Source organism: Amphiprion ocellaris, chromosome 19 (assembly GCF_022539595.1).
Source record: "Amphiprion ocellaris isolate individual 3 ecotype Okinawa chromosome 19, ASM2253959v1, whole genome shotgun sequence".
NCBI lineage: Eukaryota > Metazoa > Chordata > Actinopteri > Pomacentridae > Amphiprion > Amphiprion ocellaris.
In genome coordinates, this window is record NC_072784.1 from 20047117 (window position 1) to 20074378 (window position 27262).

A 27262-nucleotide genomic window follows, 5' to 3' on the forward strand; every position below is an offset into this window, starting at 1 on the left:
TTCAACTGTAAATTGTCTCTTTATGGACAATGAAACTTTATGAAATTGTGAAAACTTAGTAAACGATATCTTTTTGATGAAAATCGCGAATTTGATCACTGAAATCTGATCAATTACAACTTTAAAAACAGAGTCACATTCTTAAATATAAATATTTTAGGAAAAAACAAAAGATCACAAAACTGTAAATTGGTATTTTTCTGACAGAATTGCATTCCTGACAGAATTTGTCAAAACCCCTACAAAATGCAAACGTTGTATTATACTGTTTGGCCGGTACTGTGGTTGTCAAAAAAGTGTCTTCAGGACATTTTGTGTTTGATAGACTCATCAGGTTTGATTATTTCAAAAATGTTTTTCTTCTTGTTTACTGTAGTTGCTCAAACTTTCAGAAACGGTCGCATTTTCCTCCTAATAACTGAATGTGACTGTCTTACAGCTGACCTGAGCACAGGGGCGCCCCCGTGCTTCTGTGTTGGTGTTCGCAGCGCGCAGGCTTGCGGGCGGACGTGCATGCACGCGAGCAACAGATCCCGGCGCATGCGCAATTCATTGTTTTGACTGAAAATGCCGTCGGTTTCGAAAACGGCGGCCAATGCGTCTCCTCAAACCGAGAAACCTACCCACTATACGTGAGTAAAGCTGCTGCGAAGAAACGGCGAATTCGCCCGTTGCCGAAAACGCCGTTTGCACTCGCACCTTTCGCGCGTTCGCATTTGTGGCATTCCTTAACTGTTGTGTGTGCGTTAAAAACATGGTGCTTTTCCTGGCTTTGTGACTACCTAACGTTACATAGCAAACAGCGACAGGCACGCTAACGACATCAGCGCTTATGCAGGAAACACGCACATCTTAAATCACTTAACTGGCGAAGTAGCCGCTGTCGGGCTCGTTTGCAGTTGTTTCACATAGTTAGCGGACGGTTTTGAATTATATTTTGAATGTTACACCGTCATCTTGGTCTGCTAAATGATTAGCCAGGAACTCGCTAACCAGTCCGCTTGTAAATAGCTCGGCCTTATTTTGAGTTCCCTCTTACTACGCACATATATAGTCGTACGCTCCGGATCTTTGTAGCGGCGCTACGTCTAAAAACGAGCGTAGTATGCTAGCAGAATAGTGAGCTAACGTTGGTGACCCAAAATATATAGCAGGCTGCTGCAGGAGTAGCGAAACACGACGCCTCAGTAAACTTTTTGTTTGTTTTGGACTCACTTGTTAATGCTTAGCGTTTAAAACCCGTTTCATGACGTTAATTTGTTTTGTTTCTCTCTCTCTCGCTGTTTCAGATACTTGAAGGAGTTCAGGACAGAGCAGTGCCCGTTGTTCCTCCAGCACAAGTGTACGCAGCACAGACCCTTTACGTGCTTTCATTGGCATTTTCTCAACCAGCGACGAAGGCGACCCATCAGGAGAAGAGACGGAACTTTTAACTACAGCCCAGACGTGTACTGCACGAAATACGACGAGACCACAGGCATTTGCCCGGATGGAGATGAGTAAGTCCCCGTTTTCAGTCAGTGCTTTCCTGCAACCTCATGGCAGTGTTTTGATGATACAGCTGCTGACAAATGACAGATGTTTTGGTGACATGTTTGGGATCATTGTAGCTTTATGGAACCCAAAAATGAGTGAAAGACATTTAATTAGTGCTTGCTTCTGTTTATGTTCTCCCTGAGCTGCCTTTAAATAACTTTATACTGTCGTTTAACCTCATTGGGCAGAATTGCATAGTCAAAAGTCTGCTTTCTTTGTTAAAGCTGCACTGCATCACTTCATAGAGTGACTTTTGCAATGACTAAAGCAAACTTTGCAAAGCTGCAACACTTTTCACTTTTCCAAGAAAGTACTGCTATCGAACTGTTCTGTTGCGATGATTTATTATTAAAACTTTTCTCTTAATTTCACCAGCTTTCTGTGGCCACAAAAATACAAGTGTGTAGGACAAACTACCTTTCTTCTTAATGGCATATGTGCACCTCAGTACACCTATAAATCACCAGTCTTGCCTTAAAAGACAATTTAAAGCTGGAGCCACATGTTTTGTATATGGCTGCCATGAAAGGAATGTTATTGTGCGTGTGCTCTAAAGATACATGGGGAAATTTGTCTATTCTCACTGCAGATTAGGAGTGCATCAAATGATTCTGTTATTTTGCTATTTATTTATTTACACAATAACATGTGATTTGATTGGTAGTTGCTGAATGAGCACCATTTATTAATTTGCTAGTGTGATGTTATTACAGGTGTTGCCAGCACAGAAGTGCCAGAGCCATTTTTCACATTGCCTCTTTGTTTTTCTTGCATTTTATGTAGCGTACGTACCAGATGTAACATTTCAGATTGTTTTCGTCCTTTGTATTGCATCTCTTTGTCTTCGAGATACATTGCTCTGCTCTCCAGTATTATTTTTAGTGCTGCTTCTGTTATTTTCAATGATGGCTGTATTATTTGATACACTGACATTTTTGTCTCAAGCTTCATATTTTCTAATGTTTGATTCTCATAGTGTCCTGCATTGGATATTTGGTCCAGGGTTGTCATAGAGGAAAACAATTTATACACATTTTGTTGAAGGCCTGTGGGTTTAGAATACATAAACTTTTAAGTGTTGGCTGAACTGTCTGGTAGCATAGTAACTAGATATGAGAATTCTCAAAAGGGGTGACAATGGCATTCACATTTAATTTTCAGCAGGTAGTATATACAGAAAGCAGCCTCTCGCTGTGTCAGGGAATTAAAAATGGTGGACCATTTAACTGAGAGCCAGACAGATGCATAAAAAGAAATAGAAATTTATTAAACAAATGGAAAATGAAGAACTGCAATCCTCACAATTCCTCCTCTGCTAATGGAAGCTATTTTTGTGTGACCTTATGTGTTGCTATAGCAACTGTTGCTGCTCAAGAAAGGAAAATTGGGTTTATTCAAGAGGCTTATTGGCTGTACATTTCTTGAGGCACTGCCGGTGTGTCAGCTCTGCATTCTTAGTAGAATCGTATTCCTCAGTCTTAGTTGTAAAAATGTGTGTAACTTTTAAAGATCCTGCTTGTATTAAAATGTTTTAACTTTGTAGATTTATAATTGGTTGTTTGGGCCATATTTTAAATGTCAGTGCAGTGCTCACTTGTTTCATACTTGGATAATAATTTCATCTCAAACATGCAGCCTTAACTTGCACTCTAGAGTTGCATTTTACACACAGAGAAGGACAATACAGTTAAAAAAATATATCATGTTTGTGCTATATTTATATATTTTGGACAGATTTGTGGTTTGGGCTGTTTGTGTGTCACTTTACTGCCATACCAAGTCATTTATATTAAAAGATTGTATTTGAATCACCTGATGAAATATTTTAACATTGTATCCTCGTTTCCTTAGCTGCCCTTATTTACACCGAACCACTGGTGACACAGAGCGCAAGTACCATCTACGATATTACAAGACTGGCACTTGTATCCATGAGACAGACGCTCGAGGGCATTGTGTGAAGAATGGCCTCCACTGTGCTTTTGCTCACGGGCCACATGATCTCCGACCTCCAGTCTATGATATCAGGTGACATGCAAAGCAAATAGTGGCCTCTCTTATCCCTGCTTTTTTCTCAATGCTTCACAATGCACCAAACAAATCAGCCAATCTAGACATACATTAAACCCCTACAAAACAGAAAAGCTGTATTATATGGGTGTGAACTTACTGTTTAGTTTGGACTGTAGCTTTCAGAGCTTGGCTCAATGCATTTCTGAAAAAGATAATAAACACCTAATACCAGATGAACATGTTTTGTTGACTTTAAACAGTGAGTGAGGTTAGCTGATACCAGATGATGCAGTGGATTGCTTGTGTTAAGTTTTAGATTGACGAGTCCATGTGTACATAATACATCGCATTTTTTTAAGCTTAGTTGCATTTTGATAGCATTTCAAGATGTATGTATAAATGTTATGCTCATGCTGTTGCACTAGTTTGTAACTAAAATCCAGTGTTTCAAGTAGTCCAGTAAAAGCACTTTTTGAGATAAAAAATATTTGGTAGAAAGAGATTTTTTTTCTTCACACTCTTTAACTGTTTCCAAAACTGTTAAGTTCAAATTTTTCCCCTTTTTTGCTTTTTAAAGAACAAGAAATACTAATTAAATTTTTATTCACAGAGAGATCCAAGCACAAGAGGCCCTCCAAAATGGACAACTGGCATCTGGGGAAGGTATTCCTGATTTGCAGCCTGGTGTACTAGCCAGTCAAGCTATGATCGAGAAAACTCTGACAGAAGACCCCCGGTGGCAAGGTGAGCAACCCCTACTTAAATAGTGATAATCACATTCATTGTTTAATTCATTCAGTTATTAAGGAACAAACTTGTAATTTTTCTGCACAATGATGAAAAGATGATACTAAAACTTATTGTCTCTTGGCAGATACCAACTTTGTTTTAGCCAATTATAAAACAGATCAGTGTACTAAGCCCCCAAGACTATGCAGACAGGGCTATGCTTGCCCCCACTACCACAACAGTAGAGATCGAAGGCGAAATCCACGAAAATTCAAGTATAGGTGAGCTATGATTCAGCATAAGTTTAAATATTAAGCTATGTAAATGCAAAGTGTTAAAGGGTTTGACTCTGCATGCAGATCAACTCCTTGCCCTAATGTGAAACATGGTGATGAATGGGGCGAGCCCTCAAAGTGTGACGGTGGCGACAGTTGCCAGTATTGTCACTCTCGCACTGAACAGCAGTTTCACCCAGAGGTGAGTGACATGTGTTGAGTTACCATCACATTCTCTTACAGTGCAAGACATTGTCGACATTAGAGTGAAAACATATACTAAAGTCTTGGTGAAAAGTCAGGAAAAGAAGTCTGATAATACGATTAAGTGATTTAAAAAACTAAACATAATGTTGAGTTTATTATTTGCTTCCCACAGTCAGTATTTATTGTAATTGTTCTTTTACCTTTATGCCTGTCAGTGAACATTTCTGGTTGTTTCCCAGAAGGAATTTTGATTCTGTAATATTTAGTTTCTGTGCAGATTTCAGTGGGATTCAAATACAGAGATTGAAGTGGTCACTTAAGAACATTCCAGGAACAATATCTCAAACCAGCTGTGGTTGATTTTGGTTGACTTGAGATGGTTGTGTTGCTGGAAAGTCCAGTGATCAGCAAACTTTAATTTACACACTGAAGACATCACATTCTGTTTCTAAATTCTTCCCCTGAGAGAAATTTGATTCTGCAAGGTTTGCAGTGTATATTGCTGAATTGTTTTTGTTTGTTTGTTTGTTTGTTTTTTGTAACTTGAAGTGTTTTGGAAATTACCCCCCCCCCCCCCCCTCCCCCCCCCCCCCAAACGACTCATGTTTTGGAGCCATTGAATAATTTCTTCATGTAGCTTTTGAGACATCTAGTTCATCTTAGTAAGCAACTTAAAAAGCAACACAATTAAGTAAGGGCTGAATAATTATGGCATGGCTCAGAAATATTACAGTCATGGTCAATTTATGTCACTCAGTTTAGGAATGAACCCTTACATACTTGTAGTAATGAATAATGGTTTTGATGATGACACTGTATTGTATCTCATTGGGTTCTGGTTTGTTTTTCTTTCTCCAAGATCTACAAATCTACCAAATGCAATGATATGCGACAAACTGGATACTGTCCCAGAGGACCGTTTTGTGCATTTGCACATGTAGAAAGTAAGTGGAAGATTGTCTTAATACTGTCATTTATAAAATACTACAATAGACAATTACAAACATTTTTTGAGCCCTCTGAACCCCATACAGTTATTTTTTTTCGGGCAATTTTTAGGTTAGACTTGTAGAATAAAGGGACTTTGTTAAAATATCTTGATTTTAGTTGTAAGTTTGGTTGTGTTTCTCAGAAAAGTCACTAAGTCACATGATTTGTTTAAGGATTCTTGGAAAAGTGAAAATTATTTTCACAGCTTCTTGCTATGATAAATGGTGAAATTTTGGTGAGTGGAAAAAAAACTAACAAAAATCATGTGTTTGTCAAACCTGCCAGCAGGTTCTGTTTGAATCAAACATTGTTGTAGGGAATGTTACTGTTAATGACAATTTGGTTGTTTACACATTGTATAAAATCTTAATATTAATTTGAAACCTTTCAGGAATTCCATCAACAGAAGAGACCATGAGCTCACTGCTAACAGCGATACAGTCGAGTTCACAGTCTCAGCTGGGCTCTCAGCAGTATTCAGAGTGTCCAGTCACTGAGTGGAACAGTGGAGGAAACTCCACCACCAGCGCAACCAGTAGCAACGGACAAGTAGGAAGTGTAAGCTGTTTCTCGGTCCTTCATTAGGAAATTTAGAAAAATCACCTCAATACAAGTGTTTGATTACAAGAGCTATTCAAATTTTGTGGATGCTCACTGGTGCCACTTAAATTGCAATTCAGCTGATGGTGATCAGTTATTTACTTATTGACATGTTGTTTACCATGCTTTCACTTTTTTGTATGTTTTCATACATTTGTCATTATTACTGTTTTCTTTTGCATTTTTACATTTCATTATTACATTGTTCTGAAAGGACAGTAGCAAGTTTTCATTGAAAACAGTATTTAAGAGGATAATTCAGTAAAAACAGCTAGTTCTTACTTATTGTTTTATGCTCTGAATTTGAATTGATTCCTCAGTTTAATAGTCCTTCCAGGATGATGGTTTCATGTATTTTGTTATTTTTGGATCATCATTGTATTAAGATCATGTGCACTTCTCCTTCTCAGGTTTCATGTTCTAATAGCTCAACTGTAACGCCAAGCTCAGGAAGCAACAGTTTGTTATCCCCAGTGGGATCCATCAGCAGGCCCAAATCCTTAACTAACAGTAGTTTATGTTCAGAGTCCACCACATCCAGTGTCTCATCTCTGACGTCTAACTATCCTAAAGCTCCGGGCTTTGAACGTGAAGATCAGGTACACAGACTGTTCTGTTCAGCTTTAGGAAGAGTGAAACACATAGATATATGAGGGCCTTACATTCAGTGTGTCACTGGCATTTATTTTGAGTCACTGTTTATTTATCTCTCAGTCATTGTTTGTCATGTCATTTTAATTTGAGCACTCTGAGCCATTTTGTCATGAATTTCACAGTTTGTAGGTCATTTCATGTGCTGTTATAATGTTGGTAAAATAGTGCAGATTTAGCATGTTTAATTCTGCAGGTACAGTATGTCTGAAATATAATCAATATAGTCATTGTCACTAGCATTAAGTAGTTTCCATGTGGGAGATTGTCTTTTTTTCAAAAATGTCAAATTTTTTCAAACTGTTGTGGAAATATTTGTAATCAGTGTAGCATTTCCTGTATCCGAGTGGCACGGTCGTTTTAGTGAGGCTGACTTCAAAATATTTTCTCACCTGATTACACAGCCAGGAGTATTTGTAGTCCCACGGTAAAAATTCCACCAAAGTTGATTTAACTGCTTTCTAGTGTTGTAATTACAGGAGAATGCCACCCACTCAGAGTAAAATGTGACTCTTACTCATTCAGTATGTACCACAATCATTCCTAGAGCTACAAGACGCAGTCACATGATCAGTTTACACAGCTTTGATACTGATTGGATGCCGTTCAGTTGGTAGTTAAGACATAAATCATCACAATAACAAGAGCTCCTAGAAATTAGCAGTATTTATTGCTGCTCCAGAGTCAGCCACATAACTCTGTATAATAATGATAATAGCTTTTGCTTCATATTACCTGTCTATGTAAAAATTTTGTCACTGAAATTTGCTGTTTCTGTGTTGTTTGATCATTTGTAGATCAAGAACAAAGGGCAGGTGGATCAAAAATTGATGGACCAAGAAAAGCAGGTTTGTGTTGAAACATTGTAAGAACTTGATGATATTACATAATACATTTATTTCATTAGAAAACCTGCAATTAACAGCGTTGCGAATTAAATGACTGTGCTTTCCGTTTAGACACAAAATACTGTATTCTCTGCGGTGAACCCTTTGGCATCAAGCTTTACCTCCAGTATAACGTCAAGCTTGGCCTCTAGTATTGGCTCAGATAGTTCTTCACCCACCACCTTATCAACAATGAATGCAAAAGCCACTCCTTTCTATCCAGGGAGCAACACAGTGGAGTCTGTCATCGGTAAGTGCATGTAAAACAGGTCGAATTGTCAGCTACCACTCTGTATTTTGTTGTCAAATGTGAGTCAGAGTTATTTTATTTTCCATCAGGATCTGCACTGGACCTCAACTTTAGTGACATTAATGTTGCATCTCTTGATAAGGAGTTAGAGGAGCAAGATAACAGTGTAGGGCTGGCAAGTAAGGACATCTAGTTTGTTTAAGCACTTTGACTTGTTTGTCACAAATGGTTTCATCATTATTTGTGTGTTTTTAAAACTCCCAACTGCGTGTTTTGTTCCTTAGGTCAAAGGGTGCTAGGTGGATCTGCTCCTGTTAACATTCCTGGCTCCCTGGCACGATCGTCCTCTTTCAATTCCTCCTCATCCCTCTCCACCTCCCCGCTAAGTTCCCTCTCCCAGTCTCTGTCGCAGTCTCTACTGTCGGGGGCGGTATCTCAGCAAAATCAACCTTCAAACATGTTGGCAAAGCAAGAGCATGGCCTACTGGGAACACCCACCTCCTCTTCCCAGAACTCTCTGGGTAAGCTGATAACATCAGATATTTTGCTCCAGTTGAGTTTGAAAGTGTTTGCATCACAGTGCATTTTACTTTACCTAAGTATCAACCACTTCCCTCAACTTTACTTAAATGTATAAATCAGATGAAATAGAACTTCATTAATCCCAAAGGAAATTCTTGCGCCAGACATTGCTTAGGGAAAAAAAATGCAGTAATGTGAGAATAAACCAGACGTCGTAAATATCAAATGTAAAAGGAGTAGGATTTGAAAGCAGCACTTGTTATGCTTAGAAGTATGGCTAATAGAAGCCTAGTGTAACAAAGAACTTCTCAAATCTAAACCACTGGTTTAAAAACGGTTTAGGATTTTATTCTTTTAGACAGCTCTAAGTAAAACTGCACTTCACAGAATCTAAAATTTCCACACAGAGCTACAACTAACGATTTACCTTTGTGTTCGATCTATTTTTTTTAACGCATCACTCACAGGATTGAATGGAGGAGCTGGCAACATTTGGGACTTTGTAAGTGGCAGCTTTTCACCAAGTCCATCTCCAGTTTTCAGCAGCCTAACCTCTACAACCAGCAGTGCTGATCTGGCCCGCCTTTTTAGAGAACTGGATGAGGCCAAGAGGAAGATCAAACAATGGGAGGAGGCCTGGCATCAGGTCAAACAAGTCAGTGATTTAAGTTTACTCCCACCATGATACGTGCTCCAGTGTATCAGAATGGTTTCCCTTTTCATAGATCGTTTTTCATTAGGACACTCACCTTTTGTTCTAGGCGTGTGAAGCTTGCCAGAAAGACGCTCACGAAGCAAAGGAACAAGCAAAGACTGCTGAGGCAGAGCGGCAGCTGGCAGAACAGAAGTGGGAAGAAACAGAGCGCAAGCTGAAAGAGCTCCAGGGGGACTTTGATGTGCTTTGTCGCACCCCTGGAACACCTCTTCTACGTAGCTATGGAGAGCTGGAGCAGCTCCCTTTGTCAAAGCTTCACTCCATCCAGAGTCAGCTGCGTAATGACCTAGACGTTATAGATGGGGTAAGAAAGCCTAGACCACACACAGCATTTCACTTGTAGCATCTGCATAGTTTCAAAACAGTTTATCAGACTATCATTCAGATTCATGTTTGTCTTCAAGCATGCGTATTTGAAAAGTCTGCATGAACTGTATTTTCGGAAGTTGCAGCTGATACCCGTTCTTTTCTTCCCCCAACAGGTAATATATCAGCTTCAGTCAAAGAAATGTATAGTTTGCCAAAAGCATGATCGTTGCATTGTTCTGCAGCCTTGCCAACATTATGTACTATGTGAGAACTGTGCACCTAGTAAAACAGAATGTCCCTACTGTAGAGCAAAAATATTGAAGTGGTGATGTACAATTACTCAAGGTACTATTTAAAGATTAGCCCTTTGAAAAACTACTAATAGATATTACATTTTCTAAACAGCAATGTCTGTTTCGTACAGTGATTGAATTACTTTAGGACAAAATGATGTTTGACTGACAAAACAAATAGTATTATGAATCATATTGCATACAGGGGATTCAGTCATTCTAGCTTTTGCTCATTTTATGTCCACATTATGTCAACCAGATTGCTTTTTGTACTAAAGGCCTTGCACTTGGTTTAGAATATTGAATTCACTTGTAACTCTCAAATCTTCAGTCGTGATACATCATGTTTAGATTTTTTACATTTTGGCTAAGCACAGAATGCAGTCATGCTTTTCCTTAACCTTTAGACGTGTTGCTCTTATGGTAAATGCAAATTTATAGGTTAAAAAACAAACAAACTTGGTTACAAGTTCAGTACACATAGAGTGTGAACTGATATTTCTGCCCTTTATCGACTATAAAATACTCCACTCCTCTTTTACATTAGTTTGGCTAAATCTCTGATCTCCTAAGGCAACATCTTATCTACTTGATGCATTTAGTATTGCCCCGGAGCAAATTGACGGCATTTCAACCCTTAACTTCTTAGAAAATCCTGTAGAAATGTGTATAAAGTTGACAATATGTTTTGGTGAATCTGTTACATAATGAAGAGAGAAAATGTACCTCCCTTTTACTGTAATTGTAGTATTCTGTTGTAAAATGGAATTCATATATCAGTTTTTAAAAAAATATCCTCCAATGTTTGTAATATACTCTAGAGAATTCTTGCAGTCTGATAAAAGCATTTATTAATACAATAGTAAAGAGTGCTTGCTTGTAGCCTACTGATCTTTATCGCAGAAAATAGTTATTCAGATTTCTGCTTTTGTGGATTAAAACAGTCCTACATAATAACACGTAGACAAAGACACTGTTATAGTGATATTTTCAGACAACTGCTAGAGCTATAAGCATTAGGACCTCACATGTGAGGAAGTCACTGTGTAAATACTGAAAACATACTGCCGGGAAATCATGAGTTCACACACAAAAGAATCTGACGATGTTCAACATAAAATGGGCAAAACTCAAAACAGATTTTTCTTTAATTAAAGAGGAATACGTCTAAATCAAGAGAATTCTTTGGGAGCAAATCAAGAAATCAGACATCAATGCACCTGAAAGTGACTAATATTGAATTCAGGAGTCATGTATTTGTTTTAGCCTAATTAGTGTGGAGCTGAAGAAGGGAAAAGTGAGCGCTGACACCATTTCACAGAGAGTGGAGCCTCTAAAACTGACAAGTGTGAAATAGGTTATTTATCAGCTTCATTGTACCAGAAAGCACCACAGCATTGAGAGGCTGTGTGCTCTGCTAAATGAGTAGGTGTTTTATTCTTGAATTCAACTCTGAGTGAGCACTTCATGAAAAGGTTTGGGTCAAGTGCTGTGTAAAAGTAGAAACTTAATACTCAGATTTGTTAAATGTTTCATGAAGGTATTCATGCTGCCTCTAAATCGGACTTAACAAGGAAACATCAAAACAGTGTTCCTCTTTAAATAAAGCCAAGTTTTTGCTGTTAAACCCCAAATCAATTTTCATGGACAATTTTTAAATTCAACCAGTCAAGCATCATTATTTTGACCAGTTTTCTGAAGAAGTTTAATTTCTTATTAAAAGCACTTTGTTGACCTGGGACTTTATTAAAGGGTGTAGAGAAATTTGCTTAAAGCTGCTTTGTAGGTATTCTTTTGTGTCTTTTTTTTTTTTGATTTATACATTTCTTTTCTACATAAGCTAATGTCTGAAGCTTTTGTGTGTACTGTGAAACATATTTTAATATTTCATGTTTCCTATTGTTAAATCATGGCATGGTTCTACATATTAAGATTTCATAGAAAAGTACCTAATAGTTTCTACTTTCATAGTTAGATTTATAAAATTTCAATCAAATAAGTGCAAATTTAAATGGCATTTTAGGCATAACCAGCAGCTGTAATATCAGTAAGGCACATGCTACATGTTAAGGCTGTTATTCAATCAGTTAGTTTTGTTTTGTAGAAGTTTATATAGCCTATCCATTAGAGAAGCATGTATTGTATTTGCTATAAGCCTGAAATGGTGATTTTTGTAGGAATCTAGCCTCTTGACCTTGTCTAGAACATATCGGCCTCTAACTCTAAAGTGCCTTGCCTTAGTCGAAAAGGTTATGTGTAGAATCGTCAGAGCAAACACAAGTAGTTGAAGCTTGTGCACAGGTTTCTGCAGAATTTGTATTTAACTTTGCAGAAGCATTGACATGTGTATGACTATATGTGTATATATGAGTATATGCCAGGGTATTTGGCCAAATCCCATTAAGTATTTCTGCTGAACATAATTGAAGACGAACATTGTCAGTGCCTGTGTCCTGACTTCACCCATAGAAACGAACCTCCCTGCTCCCCTCCGACAGCCCGCCCACCCACTCATTCCTTGGTTGTGGTGCTCTTTTGGTGCAGCTTCAGTCTTTGAAATTAGGTTTTACACTTTAACGTTGGGGAGTATGCAAACATAGGACACATGAATTTGTATCGCAACGTACAAAATGCTTTGTCAGCAGTTGAGTAACTTCAGTTTCTTGTATTGTACTAATTCTGCAGTGAATGAAGAATTCCATGGACAACTTGTAGGTTGGATTTTTGCATAGGGTTTGTGCTTAGGTTCCTCTAATTGAAATGACCTTCTACTGTGTTAAAAAAAAAAAAAAATCTTTTTATTCTTGCTTTAAATTCAGTAGAAATCATTTATCTCCAGGTACACTTTTTGCTACTTATAAGTATGGGAAAATGATTGTTTACATTCTCACAAATGACAATTAAGCAACTCAGAGGAAAAATATCAAGAAAAGGTTATGGTATTTTAGCATTTTCATGATTATATTACAGCATAAAAGGCAGGCTAAACACTTCTGGTATTGCATGTTATGCGATATATTAACCAACTACAAAAAAATACGAAAAAAAATGTTCGCACTGTGTCACACTGCCAGAATATTTGTATTGACTTACTTTAGTGTAGTTAAGGCTAAATAACTTCTGCAAGCTTCGCTGCTACTGGAAAAGGTATTAATGTAGTTTGTTGTTATCCATTTAGATGTTTGAATGTTGTTGTGCATCCACAGCTCAGATTTCAGAAACTATGAAATAATCTGTCTTCTGCATCTAACTTGACTTAATCTTTTTTGATTGAATTGTTCACTTGTAAATCAATTTGAGTCAAAGTTTCAGTACTTTTGTAAATCATTTGGAATGATGTCATGGGCCTGTACTACTGTAGATTGTCCCTTTTTTTAATTAATTGAAGTTAAATGTGTTTTTGTTGACTTTCTTTCCCCCATACACTGGATAGCAGTGTACGGTGCAGCTAATTCACAGGGTCCTTTGGTCTTTTTTTGTTTTGCCTGTGAAACCAACTAAATTAATGATGTCTAGTGTGAATATCTAAAACCGAACCAAAGTGGTGTTCTAGTAGCTGTCCAAATATGTATTGTAAAGGGAAAATTTACCCTTGAACAGAATTCGAGTAATTGCTCAAGTATTGGACAGATCAGCCTGTAGTTGTGAATGCGGCCCAGTCTGACCCAAAGCTATAAATGACAGGTCAGAGCACCAAGATAACATGAAACTGAGACAAAATCCAGCATTATTAGTGGCAAGAATTCTGTTTTTGGATGGATTTTTGCTTTAATATTTCATTCAGTAGGACATAAATCCTCTAACTGAGTCAACAACAGGACTATGCCAATGGCTTTTGCTTACAACAGTAATGGACTTAGGCCCATTTTTTGCAGTTTTACCAAAGACCTGTATTGTTATTTCTTTTCTACTACATTTCATCATTTGTTTCACTTCAGTTTAAAAAAAAAAAAAAAAAAAACAATTAAAAAAACCATACATTGATTTTACAAAAGTAAATCACCTAGTACCTTAAATAGATAATGTTCATTAACAGTAATTAACGGCATCTTTTTCTATCTAAATATGATCAGAAATGCATGGGTCAGATCCTTACAAATTGTGCATTTGTACATTTAATTTTGTGTTAAGTATACATTGGCGTTTATGGCAGATTGTGCAATACTGGCTCGCACATGCTGACCTTAAGCGAGGATTCAGTGTCAGTTTAATTGTTGTCTACAGTGAAGGAATGTCAAAGTTGAATGACATTTATGCTTCTGAAGTGGCCATATAAACTTCACTACAGTACTGTTTTGAAGTCAGTTTTGTTTGTTGATTTTGCTTAACTACGTAATCTAAATCAGTTTGGAAATCGATAGGTATGCATTCTATACTGTTATGATAGGCCTACAGTGACTGTAAGGTGCTTTCTTTTTATCTGACTCTGTTTTGTATTTCTTAAAAGCCGTGGTCCAAATTAGTTTTTGTTATTACAGGGACAGATGACGATTGTGAAGCATCAATGGCAGATACAGACATAATCACAACTGAGCTGTTTGGGCAATTTGTTGTTGCCCTCTCTAGAGGTCTACTTTTCCCCAATTCAAGTTTTCTAAAAAAGAAATTCAAAAAAAGCATTCACTCGGTAAGCACAGCTTACGTTTCTTTACATTTCTTCAGATTTGTTCGATTTTATCTCTTAATGGACCAATTACACTTTCAAATACATCTGTGCCTTTTAACAATTATGTAATGTGGATTGATTGAAAAACAAAATAGAACATGTTTAATTAGAATCAAAATTCTAGTGCCTTACAATATTTTTGTGGACCATAATGTGATGCTAAATGTCCTGTGCATTCAGGCCACTTTAGCCGAAAGGAAAAAGACTAACGAGATCTGCTTCACCAGTTTGACAGTGTGAAGCAAAGGTTTTAACTGACTGATAATCATCTCTCTGAGTCTGTATTTGCCATGCAATTCAAGACAACACAGCAATACCGAACCACTGAATACACAATTTTGGATTCAATTAGTCATTTGGCACCAAAAAAGTGAAACAAAAAAGTTTGTAAGGAAAAGCACCAAATAGGAAGAATCTTGTAAATGAACTGTAATAGTTGTATCATTATGCTCTGCATTGGAATAGTTTAATCTATTTTGCATTATTGTTAGTTGTTGTGTCTTCTTTGTTTTTAATATTATGAAAATGGAGCCAGAAGATTTATGCAATCTTGTACATGTATATGACTATGATGTATGGAGCTGTTCAAATTAAGTAAAAAAATACTAGTATAAAGTCAAAAGTAAATGATCTGAATGTGGAACCAGTTGTTCCATGTACTTTAGAAAATTTCAGTAGAAATGCTATTTTAACATTGAAGCCCTGAAATATTGAATGTATTGTTCTAAATTAGATATTCAATGAATAGGTCACTGGATATTATGGAGCGCAGTTAATTGATTATTATGTAGCATCTAGTTGTGAACTGCTATTCAATAAAATTTATTAGAACTAAAACAAATGCAAGTTTTCAAGTTTCTATTTGTCAGCATAATGAGAAAATATAAAGAAAATGTATTTTTCTCAGGGTGAAACAGTGATTTGATAGAGAATGTGTTAAATCTGAGGAAACTGCATTTCATGGATTTATTTACTTAATGTCAGTGGGTTTAGACATTATTTATAGATTAAAAAATATGTCCATTATTTTGTGACAAGCTGTATGGATATGTAGTAAATTCTATACTGATAATTGTAGAACTTATTCTGTTGGTATATTGATATTTTTGTGTTGTGAACACAAAAACAGGTGCAAGTCTTAGAATACTAGATGTTTCTTTTCTACATTGAGGATTGTGTATGGCATATTTACTGTAGTGTATTACTAGTTTGTTAACACTTGTTAAATTGTTACACTACAGTTATGCAATGGTTTACAGAGTTCACAAAATTATTTTTATCATCTTGAGAATTAAAATAATTTTTCATCTGAAACGTGTGAATACTTTTTGTCTCAAACACAAGTCACAGTATAGGAGTTTGTGCCTGAGGGCAGAGAAGGCATAGCGTTGTTTTGAGGGGAAAATATATATTTATTGCTTGACAGTGGCTTTGAACAATGTCTGATACAAGTCTTTTCTATCAGTGATTTTATTTATTCATTTAGTTTGAAGCAGATATATTATGAGAAGTCAGATGTTGCTTAATGTTTGGAAAATGTGCTTGTACATGTGCACTCGTTTGAACATTTATGGCAAAGTAGTGTCACAGGTCTCAGGAGACGTAGCATCAAATAGGTAGAACATCAGCTGTGTGGCCTAGAGGACAATACAACATGAAAAAATGTATTGATACAACTAATCCAAACAGAATTCAGGTAAACAGCTGTGGATAGTTTATATTTTGTGTATCTATATTAACCCTTAGATGCACAAGTGATTGGACCCTACACTTCCAGAAGTGGGTCAAAAATGACCCCTATAAGAATCAATGTTTTTTGTTTTGGTTGTTTCTTTGTTGTTTTGGTTAACAATAATTTGTATTATTGTTTGTATTATATTTTGGTCCACACAAGAATGATTTCATGTTTGAAGTATGTTTATTTTTCACTTTATAACGTATTTTGAACATTTTGATTGTTGAAGAAGAGGAACATTACACAGAACAGCATAGAAGAATGTCAACATGCATTTGGTTGACATTTTTCCACTCTTTTCCTCCAGCTGTTTCTGCTCATCCCTCCAAGTTTCTTCACTACATCACATCTTGTATGATATTATCAGTGATAAAGAGCTTGGGGTAGTAATATAAATATTAGAATTGCTTTAAAAGTATCAAAGGCAACTTAAAATTATAAATGGAGTGATATCAAAAACATGTTTTTTGAGGAATAGCTGGAAAATGAAATGATAAAAACTTTTCTTTACAAAGATATTGCAAGAAAACGACCTCACCGGGTCATTTTTGACTCGCTTATACATGTAAGGGTTACAAATAAGCAGTTCTGTATGTATGTCTATGCTCTTTTACCTCTTTTTCACTTTCTGGGTAGATCATCACCACCTTCTCTAGGTCTGACCTCTCCTTGCAAATGCTATAGTGACAGTGAATGGCAAACGAAAAAGAGAAAAGTTATTGTCATGCATAAACATACCTGCATATTACATTTGTCTGTTTCTGTACCTTTCAAGAATCAGGCGTAACCCAGCGACAATCTTTTCCCCTTGAAGAGCCATGATGAGACAAGGGGCCCTGTCAAAATGCTCCATCTGTTGAAGAGAAAATCAGCTGATTGCGCTGTCTTCATGCTCTAAAGCAACAAAACCACACTCCTCACCTTCTCTCTTCCACTAGATGACACCGCGAGTGTCTCTGCGATATGTTCCTTCTGCTCCTGGTCCAGTTTGCTCATTCTCCCTGCCACCAGATGGCAGCCTGCCCTTAGCAGCTGCTCCACCATCTCCAGCTGGGGGTACACTGGGCTGTGTTGTGGCGCATTCAAGGGTATGAGCAGACAGGTTGTCTGCCAGAGGGATCTGTGTCTCAGGGACGCTGGTACCCAGTAAACAAGCAAAACAGGACATTTGTTTTGTGTACAATTTACAAAGGTCACCTGGAACCTAGGTGCATTTCAACATCCTTCAGTAGATTTCTTGCCAAAACCTAATAAATGATTAAATAATTTCAAAGGAGCCCATTTGGTCTTAAAAGAATACTTAACCATAAGACACTGAGATTCCTATAATTACGAGTGGCTGCTCCAAGCTGTGCTTTTACACAGAAATGATCTGCACATAGAATACCTGCTTATGAAAACACAACAAAAAGGAAATCCACACCTCCAGACAGACTTTCCTGGGCCACATGGGTCAGCATACATCTCTGTTCTCGCTCCACGGAGGCTAAAGCGTCTGAACACAAGCTGAGTATCTGAAAAAAAAAGGAACTCTTTTATCAGATTACAAACCAAGTTCCCAAAATAGCGCAGCTTTGAAGTCTTGTCAGTCCTGTGTCTGACATGCGTACCTGCTCCTGTCTCATTGTGCTGGTCTCAGTGCAGCAGAGGCCCTCTGGGAAAAGACTCTTCACATCCTTAAGTGCTTCTTGATATGATCTTGATCCTGTAAGAGTGGATGGCATTTTTAACAGCATGCAGCTCTCCTGATCCTGAATATGCACCAGTATGTAGTTAGGGACACTGGTCACAGATGCTAGAAGTAGGTCGCACCATAGCAGGTCATCCATGTGGATGAGTCCTCCTGGCGCAGCACGTCCAGCAGCCTTTTCACAGCTTTTTCCCCTTGAAGGCAAAGAGCCACTGAAGGGCCAGAGCACAGGTGCTGCACATTTTCTGAAGGCGGTAGAGGAGTAGCATGACTTTTGTCTGGGTTCACTACCCGCAGGCCCACCAACATGAGGCCGCTTTGCTGGAGTATCTGAGCCAGAGTGTGATTCCACACTCTTGGTTTGAAGACGCCCACAGTGAGCAGCATCTGTGGATCTAAACCTAAAGTTAGCTCCTCTAAAGCATCCCTCACAACAAGTGGATGTCACTAACATCCATCAAGAGAAGAGAAGAGAAGAAGATAAACTTACCAGGAATCATTTCATGCTTGAAGAAGAAGAGGGAGGCTTGTCTGAGGGCCGCTTCAGGTGTAGGTGACATCAGGACGCTCAGGTTGTTAGAGCAGTTGTGCGGAAGCAGTTTCCTCAGTGACGCAAAAGCATCACACCTTCTGAGAGCGCACACGAGAGCAGGATATGACATCAGAGTGTCCACGCTGTCGTAGCAGAGCGCCTCTCCCACTTCATAAGGACTCAGCTCCTGGGCCTGAAGTCGAGTCAACACAGGAAGCCACTTCAGGCCCAGCAGCTCAAATCCAGCATGCTGGTCATCACCTAGAATTAAAAAGGCCTTTACTAATTGGCTCATTCATTAAACTCCGAAGCAATTGTCTTTTTTGCTACTTTCAATTCTAAAACCCAGGAAACTTCACCCACCTTTCGACTCTTCTATCAGCACTCTGTGTAGGAGGTTCAGGCCTTGACTCATGTCCTTCCCACACAGGGTCAAAATCACCACCTGCTCCATGTCAGAACTGCATGAACACTTCTGACGGGATAGAATCACACTGGAGGGATCTGGCACTGCCCACATACACCTAACTGAAAAGAAAACTTATGTAAAACACGCAAAGAGCAGCAGATAGAGAATTAGTCCTGTGCTTACCTAAGATGTGCAACAGGTTACTGCTGTAGGGGACAGTGTGGAAACACAAGCTGGAGTGGAAGCAGCTCGGCAGCTTTTCAGCTTTAAACCCTCTCATTAGGGCTGAAACAGTTGGAAAAGGTCATTTGAAGTGAAAAAAAAAGCACAGGTTTATTGATTACACATATTATTCATAGAGATTAATTATGCTTTAGCTATAATTTAAGATTGATTGTGAGACCTGATGGGAGACCAACACTGTGGCGCAATGCATTTTCTTTTCTCAGGAGTAGAACCAGACAGTGAGAAGGCAGCTTCAGCTCCTGCTGATCCAAAGTTGCAGTAGTTGGACTGCAGAACACACTTGCCTAAGAAAATATATATAGAAAGGCTTTAAGACTATAATAAAAAATCAAAAGGTAAAAGGAAAACTGGCCCAAGGTTATAAAAAGGCAACAAAAATTTACTATCTGAATGCATTTCTTGTAAATACATTGCCGTTCAAAAGTTTGGGGTCACTTAGAAATGTCCATATTTTTGAAAGAAAAGCAGTTTTTTTTTTTTTTTTTTTAATTAATCAGAAATACAGTCTAGACATTGTTAATGTGGTAAATGACTATTCTAGCTGGAAACAGCTGATTTTTAATGGAATATTTCCATAGGGGTACAGAGGAACATTTCCAGCAACCATCACTCCTGTGTTCTAATGCTACATTGTGTTAGCTAATGGTGTTGAAAGGCTAATTGATGATTAGAAAACCCTTGTGCAATTATGTCAGCACATGAATAAAAGTGTGTGTTTTCATGGAAATTATGAAATTGTCTGGGTGACCCCAAACTTTTGAACAGTAGTGTATGCATTAAGATCATAGTATGATATACTGTAATTGTCATTTCTCAAATTTTGATCTGCACCCCTATTTGTCCAAACAGTAACAAAACTAATTCTATAACATATATTCTTAATACATATTAACAAAAAAAATAGTAACTTCTAGATTTTAGTTCATTCCATCTCAAATCATCTTATTTTTAAAACAATTTCTCCTTGAGCATCTCTGATTTACCTAAAATTTGTATAGCATAAAATATGGATATTTGGAAAGATATTGGTAAAAAATTTTAACTTGTTATATCAAAGACTTTCTGATATTCTTTTTAAAATTTTGCCTGTTAACCCACTTGGAGCATGTTTTCCTAGTACTGAAGCTTGAAGTTCTGTTTTGATGACAATATTGACAATATCTCAGGAACTATAAGATAAAAACCTGAAGATTTTACTGTTACTTCTCAACATGCATTTGATTCAGCATCTGCAATAGTATTAGTCTCTGACTATTGATGAGCTGAAAAAAATGTGGGATAAAATAAAGCAAAAGTCCTCTTGTTGAGTACACATTAACAAAAACTCTGATAATGAAGAAATCAACTACTGAGATTTTCTGAACCATGTGTAGCTGCACATCACAATAACACAAAACAAAACCTATAGAATGCTTTTGAATATAAAATACTTGGTCATAAAAAACCTTTTTAAACTAGTTTTTTTTTTTCCCCTAAATGATTCCTGATTATGTAGGTATGATAAGTTGTACCACAAAAACACAAATATTGGTAGATAACCTCATCCAAGTAGAACATAGTTCGGGAATTCAGCCATAATCAGAGACTATTTGTTCTACCTGTTAAATACTGCAGATTCTGAATCAATAGCATGTTGAGAAATAACACAGAGAATTTTAGGCTGTTGTTTTTAGTAGTTTCTAGCCTTAAATTTCATTGTGACTACCTCATGAAGCTCATCGAGAGAATGCTAAGGGTGTGCAAAGCAGTGATCAAAACAAAGGGTGGCTATTTTGAAGAACTAAAAATATAGAACATGTTCTGACTTTAAATTTCACAAATGCCCTTTTAAATATCCATAGTTCGTAACAAAAAAGTTTCAAGTTAATCAGAGATGGTCAAGCAGAAGGTCCCTGATGATTTCAGATGGAACAACTCTTTCCTAAGGATTTACACACTGCCCTCTGACTGAGTGTCTTTAACTCTACCTGGAGGTTGCTGAGTCCCAGAATAGCAGCTTCACTGTTGTGCAGCTGCAGCCTCTGCAGCCCCCTGAGGCTGAAGCCTCTGCGTTCACATCCAGCCAACACTTGGCCGTAGCAACGTGGAGGCACAACAGGTGACACCACGAGGAGCAAATCAGCTATCCAGAAAGGGAAGGGAAGGGAAGGGAAGGATTACTAGCTCCACTCAAGTGAATTTTTTTTACTGCTTTCTGCAAACAAGCAATTTCCCTGAGGATGGTAAAGCTGAGAATTAAATGTGGACACCAGCCAGTTTCCCCTGCCCCCTCGAGTTACTGTACCTTTAGTCGTAGCGCACAGAAAAGAAGGTGGTCTACTCAGATTAGATGGGATGCCTTCAAATCTATCATCCAAAGGCACAACGCTACAAAGACAACAGACAGTGACAAAGACCAAAAAAAAAGACAAAAACCCAGCATATTAGTGTAACAAAGGGAAGTATTCTGTGGTATGTGCTGCTTTTCTTGGCTACCAGTGTTTGTTTCCTTGATAAAAATGAGTTACCCCTGGTCTACTTCTGAAAAATAAATGAATATAACAATGAGCCAGTCTTTTGAACGGCTCTTTGAAAAAGAACGGCTCCTCAACAGCCATAAATCCCATCTCTACTGCTAGCTAATCATGTTGAGGGCACCCACCATCAGTTTTGGATAAATCCATCCCAGATTTGATCAAAAAGGTCTCATGATTTTTTTTTTTTTTTTTTTTTTTTTAACAAGATCTGTCCCTTGAAAAATTTTTTCTATTGTCGGATTTTGACATCAAACCTGTTTACGTGCTGGTTGTGATTTTGTACGCCGCCTCCCTCAAGTCTTCCTGAAAACCACAAGCAGAGCTCACGGTGAACTTGGGCGACCAACTGAGGAGAGCAGACAAGTCGAGGTTCTTCATTTCTGTTGTGCAGAGGCTTGACAGACGGTTTTTCTATCTTTTTTAGCAGCATAGGTTCTGAAGCATGAATGAAATCCTTCAACAAAGAGTGGGCATAAGGACCCCGAACTGCGAAGGCAAGGACAGGCTGATTTGGCTCATCGGCTCTCTGGTTAACTGTTACACCACCTGTGAAGAAGTTAAGAGGAGCATTTTTATCCAGCGGCAACACACATCCAGGCCGTGATGGACCCCTGACCAATGAGCCAAGTAGAGTCATTTTAAGAACAGATGGCATTTGTTATATCCTACCATCGCTCAGGAGCGTCTGTGGTGGATAAAGGAGTCGCAGACCACACACGTCCAGTCCTAATTCGAGCACCAGCTGGAGGGTGTGGTGAGTTATGAGAGGGTGTTGAAAGAAACCACTGCAGCCCAGGACAACCGATACCTTTGATCAAAACCAAGAGAAATCAGTCAGTTCCTGCTGCAATTCCGTGATTATGAAGAGATAGCTGTTTAAAAAGAGTCTTCAAGGGCAACATGCTCACTTCTATGTGCTGCTCTTGTGAGGTTTCCCTCCCCTTACAGATGTGATCCTGAGTTTCCACAGTCTGCCAGTAAAACCCTGGACTGAGACCAAATGTTCTGTCTATTACCTGAAATTAAAAGCCGGGGAAACAAAATCCGGTTAGCAAAACTCATCTAAGCGCTTCAAAATTTATGAAAGCTCACTCTCCCTACATTTTTGTTGGAGGTGGTGGAGATAAAACTGCTCAAACAGGACGGAGGCAGGTGGATGGGTGAGGTGTAGGCTTGCTGGTCCAGCATGTGTTGGAGCCGAGGTAGCCAGCTGGCGATTACGGTGAGGGAGGTTTCAGACAGGAACTTGCTGACGTGGTGATAGAAAGGTGCGTGGATGTCTACGTCCCTTTTCTAGAAAACAGTCAAAAATAACATCTGCAAGCACATGAGAAATGTTGCTTTTTTGTGTGTGCGTTTTTGCGGATTTTTCTCTCTTCACCCTTGGTTTATAACAACGACGAGCCACGGCTAAAACTTGCAAAGTTAGTCCATCTTCTGTCCACAGCTGCTGAAGTCCTGCAACCCAGAATGGGGCATTTGCTTGGTCTTCATCGTGGCATTGATCTGGACCAGCCTGAATAAAAAAAAAAAAAAACATTAATAAGTGGCCTCATGGTGAACCATGCATTGGGAGAGAGAGGCCACTAACCAAAGACAGAAGCCAAGCCACTAAAGTGTTGTAGATGTGGGACTTGGTTGCAGCTGGATGCTTCCTTTTTCCATGAGCTGCAACCATACCAGGACTGGAGAGGTTGATAATGAGCAGCATGCGGCCTTTACTTTCAATACCTGCTGGGAGTGAGCTGACTGACTCTAACTGAGACGCTTCCTGAAAAACAAGTTAGAATGAGTGCAGGCAAATGCGCTGTGATACTATTTTTCATTCTGTGAGACTTACAATGTCAAAAAGAACATCAGTTTTCTCAGCAGCCGGCTGCTTCTGATGCACAGATTTGATTGGGCGATGTTTCTCCAGTAGTTTTAGAATTTCCTGCTTCTGCTCGTGTTGAAATGTCTCCAGTCTGTGTTGATCACTAACAGATACATTATCATGGTTCAGATGTTTTGGGGGTTTTTTTGTTAATAATTTGCAAATGAATACAGAGAAATTCATACCTCTGCTGCTTTGGTTCTTTAATTAAACTTTGCTGATCAGTTTCCCTGTTTGATTTCCTGGAGTGCACAGATGGACATTGTTCATCTTGTTGAGTGTTGGTTGCTGACTGGGGCTCTAACGAAAGATCTGGGGATGTTCTCACTGGTTTTATTGAGGGATCAGGGCAACGCAAGTCCATATAAACAGTAGGACGTTCCGCGTGGCTGTTGAGCTGTGTTGACATCTTTTCTAGCAATTTGTCCCAGATGCTATTTTGTCTGCAAGAAACATGTGATTGTTGTTATTATCTTACAGTTTTGGTCCCAAATCTTCAGCATGCATGTGGCTTACCTGATGCAGCCTGGATTTTTTACAGGTTCTGACACAGACTGTTTCATACAGAGAGCAGTGAGTCTTTCCATTATGTCCTCCTGGGAGCGTCTGTTGTCACCATTTATAAACGAACATCGGGTTGGAACTGCGACACAAGATTGCAAATTTTTTGTGTAAATTCTCAATTTTCTATTTATACGTTCTTTATTGATCCTTATAGCTACAGCAAAATGTGTTATGTTTACTAGAGTGCAACCAATAGTGTGTTTTTACTGGCTTTAGGGCTTAAAAAATCTGATATTAATATCTGCTGATACTCTTTATACACGTTAGAGTCATATTCAAACGGAGAAATAATGCGGTAATTGTTTATTAGCTTTCTAGAAATTTATATCAACAACTAGCTAGCAGCTTACTGTAAAAACATCATTTTACTCCACACACTGCTGTGATGTACTCTGCTGCATGTGGTGCAGAAAATATTAGAAACAATGGAGTCCTACCCATTCTAGTAGAAAAAAGACGCTACCGTTCAAAAATTTGGGGTCACTCAGGCAATTTCATGCTTTCAATGAAAACTCACACTTTTAATCATATGCTAACATAATTGCACAAGGGTTTTCTAACCATCAATTAGCCTTTCAACACCATTAGCTAACACAATGTAGCATTAGAACACAGGAGTGATGGTTACTGGAAATGTTCCTCTGTACCCCTATGTAGATATTCCATTAAAAATCAGCCATTTCCAGCTAGAATAGTCATTTACCACATTAACAATGTCTGGAGTGGGAGTGTCAAACTCATTTTAGTTCAGGGGCCACATTCAGCCCAATTTGATCTCAAGTGGGCCGGACCAGTAAAATCATAACATAATTACCGATAAATAACGACAACTCCAAATTTTTCCCTTTGTTTTAGTGCAAAAAATTACATTCTGACAATGTTCACATTTAATGAACTATCTTTTTACAAAACAAAACATGAACAACCTGAAATTTCTTAAGACAAATAAGTGAAATTTCAACAATATTAAGCCTCAGTTTATCATTTGTGTATCACGACTTACAGATCACAGTGTATCTACAAAAGCACAAAACATTCAGTTGCTGGAACTGAACAATATAGCATTTTACAACTTGTCAAGAGCTAGAAATTATTTTAAAATCCCATTCATTTCCACTTCTGTGTAGTTATCCTGACACACCACACCACACAAACTAAAGTGGGAACTATTCAGGATGACGGTTAAGTTATCTTCCTGCTTTTATACATAAAAAATGCATAAAAGTTGTGGCAGTGCATCAACAATAGGGTTCAACCAAACCAAATTCTGTTGTACTGAAGCTGCTGACTCACATTATGTTGCACAATGTTCAATGTCTTTAAATATTTTCACAGGAAGTATTCATTTTCACCTCTGTAAATTTTACACTTTGCAAAGTCATCCCGTGGGCCGGACTGGACCCTCTGGCGGGCCGTTTTTGGCCCACGGGCCGTGTGTTTGACACCCCTGGTGTAGACTGTATTTCTGATAAATTTAATTTTATCTTCATTGGAAGAAAAACTGCTTTTCTTTAAAAAAAAAAAAAAAGGACATTTCTAAGTGACCGCAAACTTTTGAATGGTAGTGTATATCTGTGAATTGCTCCATGCATGCACTATGTTATGTAAAAAAAATAATGCAAATATTCAAGCTGGTGCATACCATATGCCGATTTATATATCAGCCAACCGCTGTATCTAACAATTACTTACCTTCACGTCTTCTCACAGGTTCCACTGGGGCATGTTCTTGCAGAGACACTCTGGACGCTTTTAAATTTTGGAGGACAGCATCCAAATCCCACTGGTCAAGCCTCTGAACAAATGGGTGCATAACAAAAAACAGAATAAAATATTTATCTGGATCAGCTATAATGTTTGAGATTATGTCTCATTTTTCCAAACTTACTGCAAATGAGAGAACAGGTAAACCCTCTTTGGATTTTGTGCTGCCTACGTTTGGTTTAAAAGAGGCATCCGGCTTGGCTTTGTTATTCGACACCACAAAGCTGGTCGCATAAGCGCCTGCCTTTAATTGTGAAAGAAGAATTGTTGTGTAAGTGGCTCTGTAGTGCTTTACTCTCACCAGGACAGAGGCTGCAGATCAATATAACCCACCTCATCATCAGCATCAGAGGGTCCTGTACTCTGCTGTGCTGCAGAGTTGTTTTCCACATTTCCATTATCATTATCATCATCTAACTGTCTGTGAATCTCTTCTGAGGAGATCTGTGCTTTTAAAAGCTCCTGCGTGTTAAACACATCAACATCAGTGAGTCTCAGTTATGTTTGCATGGGGTTCACAACTTTTCTAACACTTAGGAAGCCATAATTCATTAACCTCTAGTTCAGCATCATCTACTGAAAGATTATTAAAGTCTTCAGGGACCTTCAGGGAAAGACCAGCTGGTCTCTGATATACTGTCACTACCTCGTCTTTCTGGCACTGCAACATTAAGAAGACACATTATCCGGTGTAATTCTGAAACAAAGCTGCGCAACTTTTCATCATGTTCTCGTCAGTTAGCATATTGACAGATTTTAGGAAGAAAGAAAACACATCTTACCGTTGAAAAATCAAAGTCTATCGTCGGTAAATGTGGTTTAACTTTCTCTAGAATTGAATTACAACACGAAGAACGGTTTGGATCCATTTCAAAGTCGTCTACGAGCGAGATAAAATAGTTTTAGTAACTTTACCGGCCGCACTTAAGGACTTGACGCTTCTTGGTTACCTCGGCAACGAGAAACTTCAGGTCACGTGTGCTTCGTCAACGGAGTTGCGTTCAGGGGCCCCCGGAAATATCGCGACGCTTGACCAATGATAGAGAATAGAATAGAATAGAATAGAATAGAATAGAATAGAATAGAATAGAATAGAATAGAATAGAATAGAATAGAATAGAATAGAATAGAATAGCCACTTTACTGTATGTAATATGTGTGTAAATATCGCACTATATGCAATCTATACAATGTAATTTTTTTTAAGTAATCAGGTGTTCAGCAGAGTTCTGATGCTGCAGAACCTCTTCCCAGAGGAGAGCAGGCAGAACAGTCCATGGTGGGGTGTGT

General features: G+C 38.2%; 2 protein-coding genes across 3 annotated transcripts; one reads left to right on the forward strand and one right to left on the reverse strand.

Moving 5' to 3' along the window:
- The first annotated feature begins 498 nt into the window (after window positions 1-498).
- On the forward strand, window positions 499-15957 carry unkl (unk like zinc finger). Of its 2 annotated transcripts, XM_023269299.3 has the most exons (16): window positions 499-632; window positions 1290-1499; window positions 3388-3564; window positions 4160-4293; window positions 4424-4559; window positions 4638-4755; window positions 5620-5704; window positions 6142-6308; window positions 6761-6949; window positions 7799-7849; window positions 7961-8138; window positions 8228-8317; window positions 8423-8659; window positions 9128-9315; window positions 9422-9679; window positions 9858-15957. In XM_023269299.3, exons 1-16 carry the CDS (start codon window positions 568-570, stop codon window positions 10011-10013), a joined length of 2439 nt encoding a protein of 812 aa, XP_023125067.1. In that variant the 5' UTR covers window positions 499-567; the 3' UTR covers window positions 10014-15957. The 2 variants fall into 2 exon arrangements, with proteins under 2 accessions (XP_023125067.1, XP_023125068.1); XM_023269300.3 differs by lacking the exon at window positions 6761-6949.
- On the reverse strand, window positions 15951-26905 carry LOC111567925 (dynein axonemal assembly factor 8). The gene is made up of 27 exons (XM_023269303.3): window positions 26755-26905; window positions 26529-26633; window positions 26306-26434; window positions 26097-26216; window positions 25901-26003; window positions 24161-24287; window positions 23830-24087; window positions 23612-23747; window positions 23363-23542; window positions 23153-23287; window positions 22873-23064; window positions 22680-22787; window positions 22441-22579; window positions 22026-22317; window positions 21540-21622; window positions 21223-21377; window positions 19413-19539; window positions 19193-19294; window positions 18964-19128; window positions 18559-18861; window positions 18191-18463; window positions 17989-18083; window positions 17802-17892; window positions 17300-17514; window positions 17146-17231; window positions 16993-17056; window positions 15951-16280 (listed from the first exon to the last, which is right to left on the reverse strand). The coding sequence occupies exons 1-27, from the start codon at window positions 26839-26841 to the stop codon at window positions 16212-16214; spliced, it is 3939 nt and encodes a 1312-aa protein (XP_023125071.3). The 5' UTR covers window positions 26842-26905; the 3' UTR covers window positions 15951-16211.
- Window positions 26906-27262: the final 357 nt, after the last annotated feature.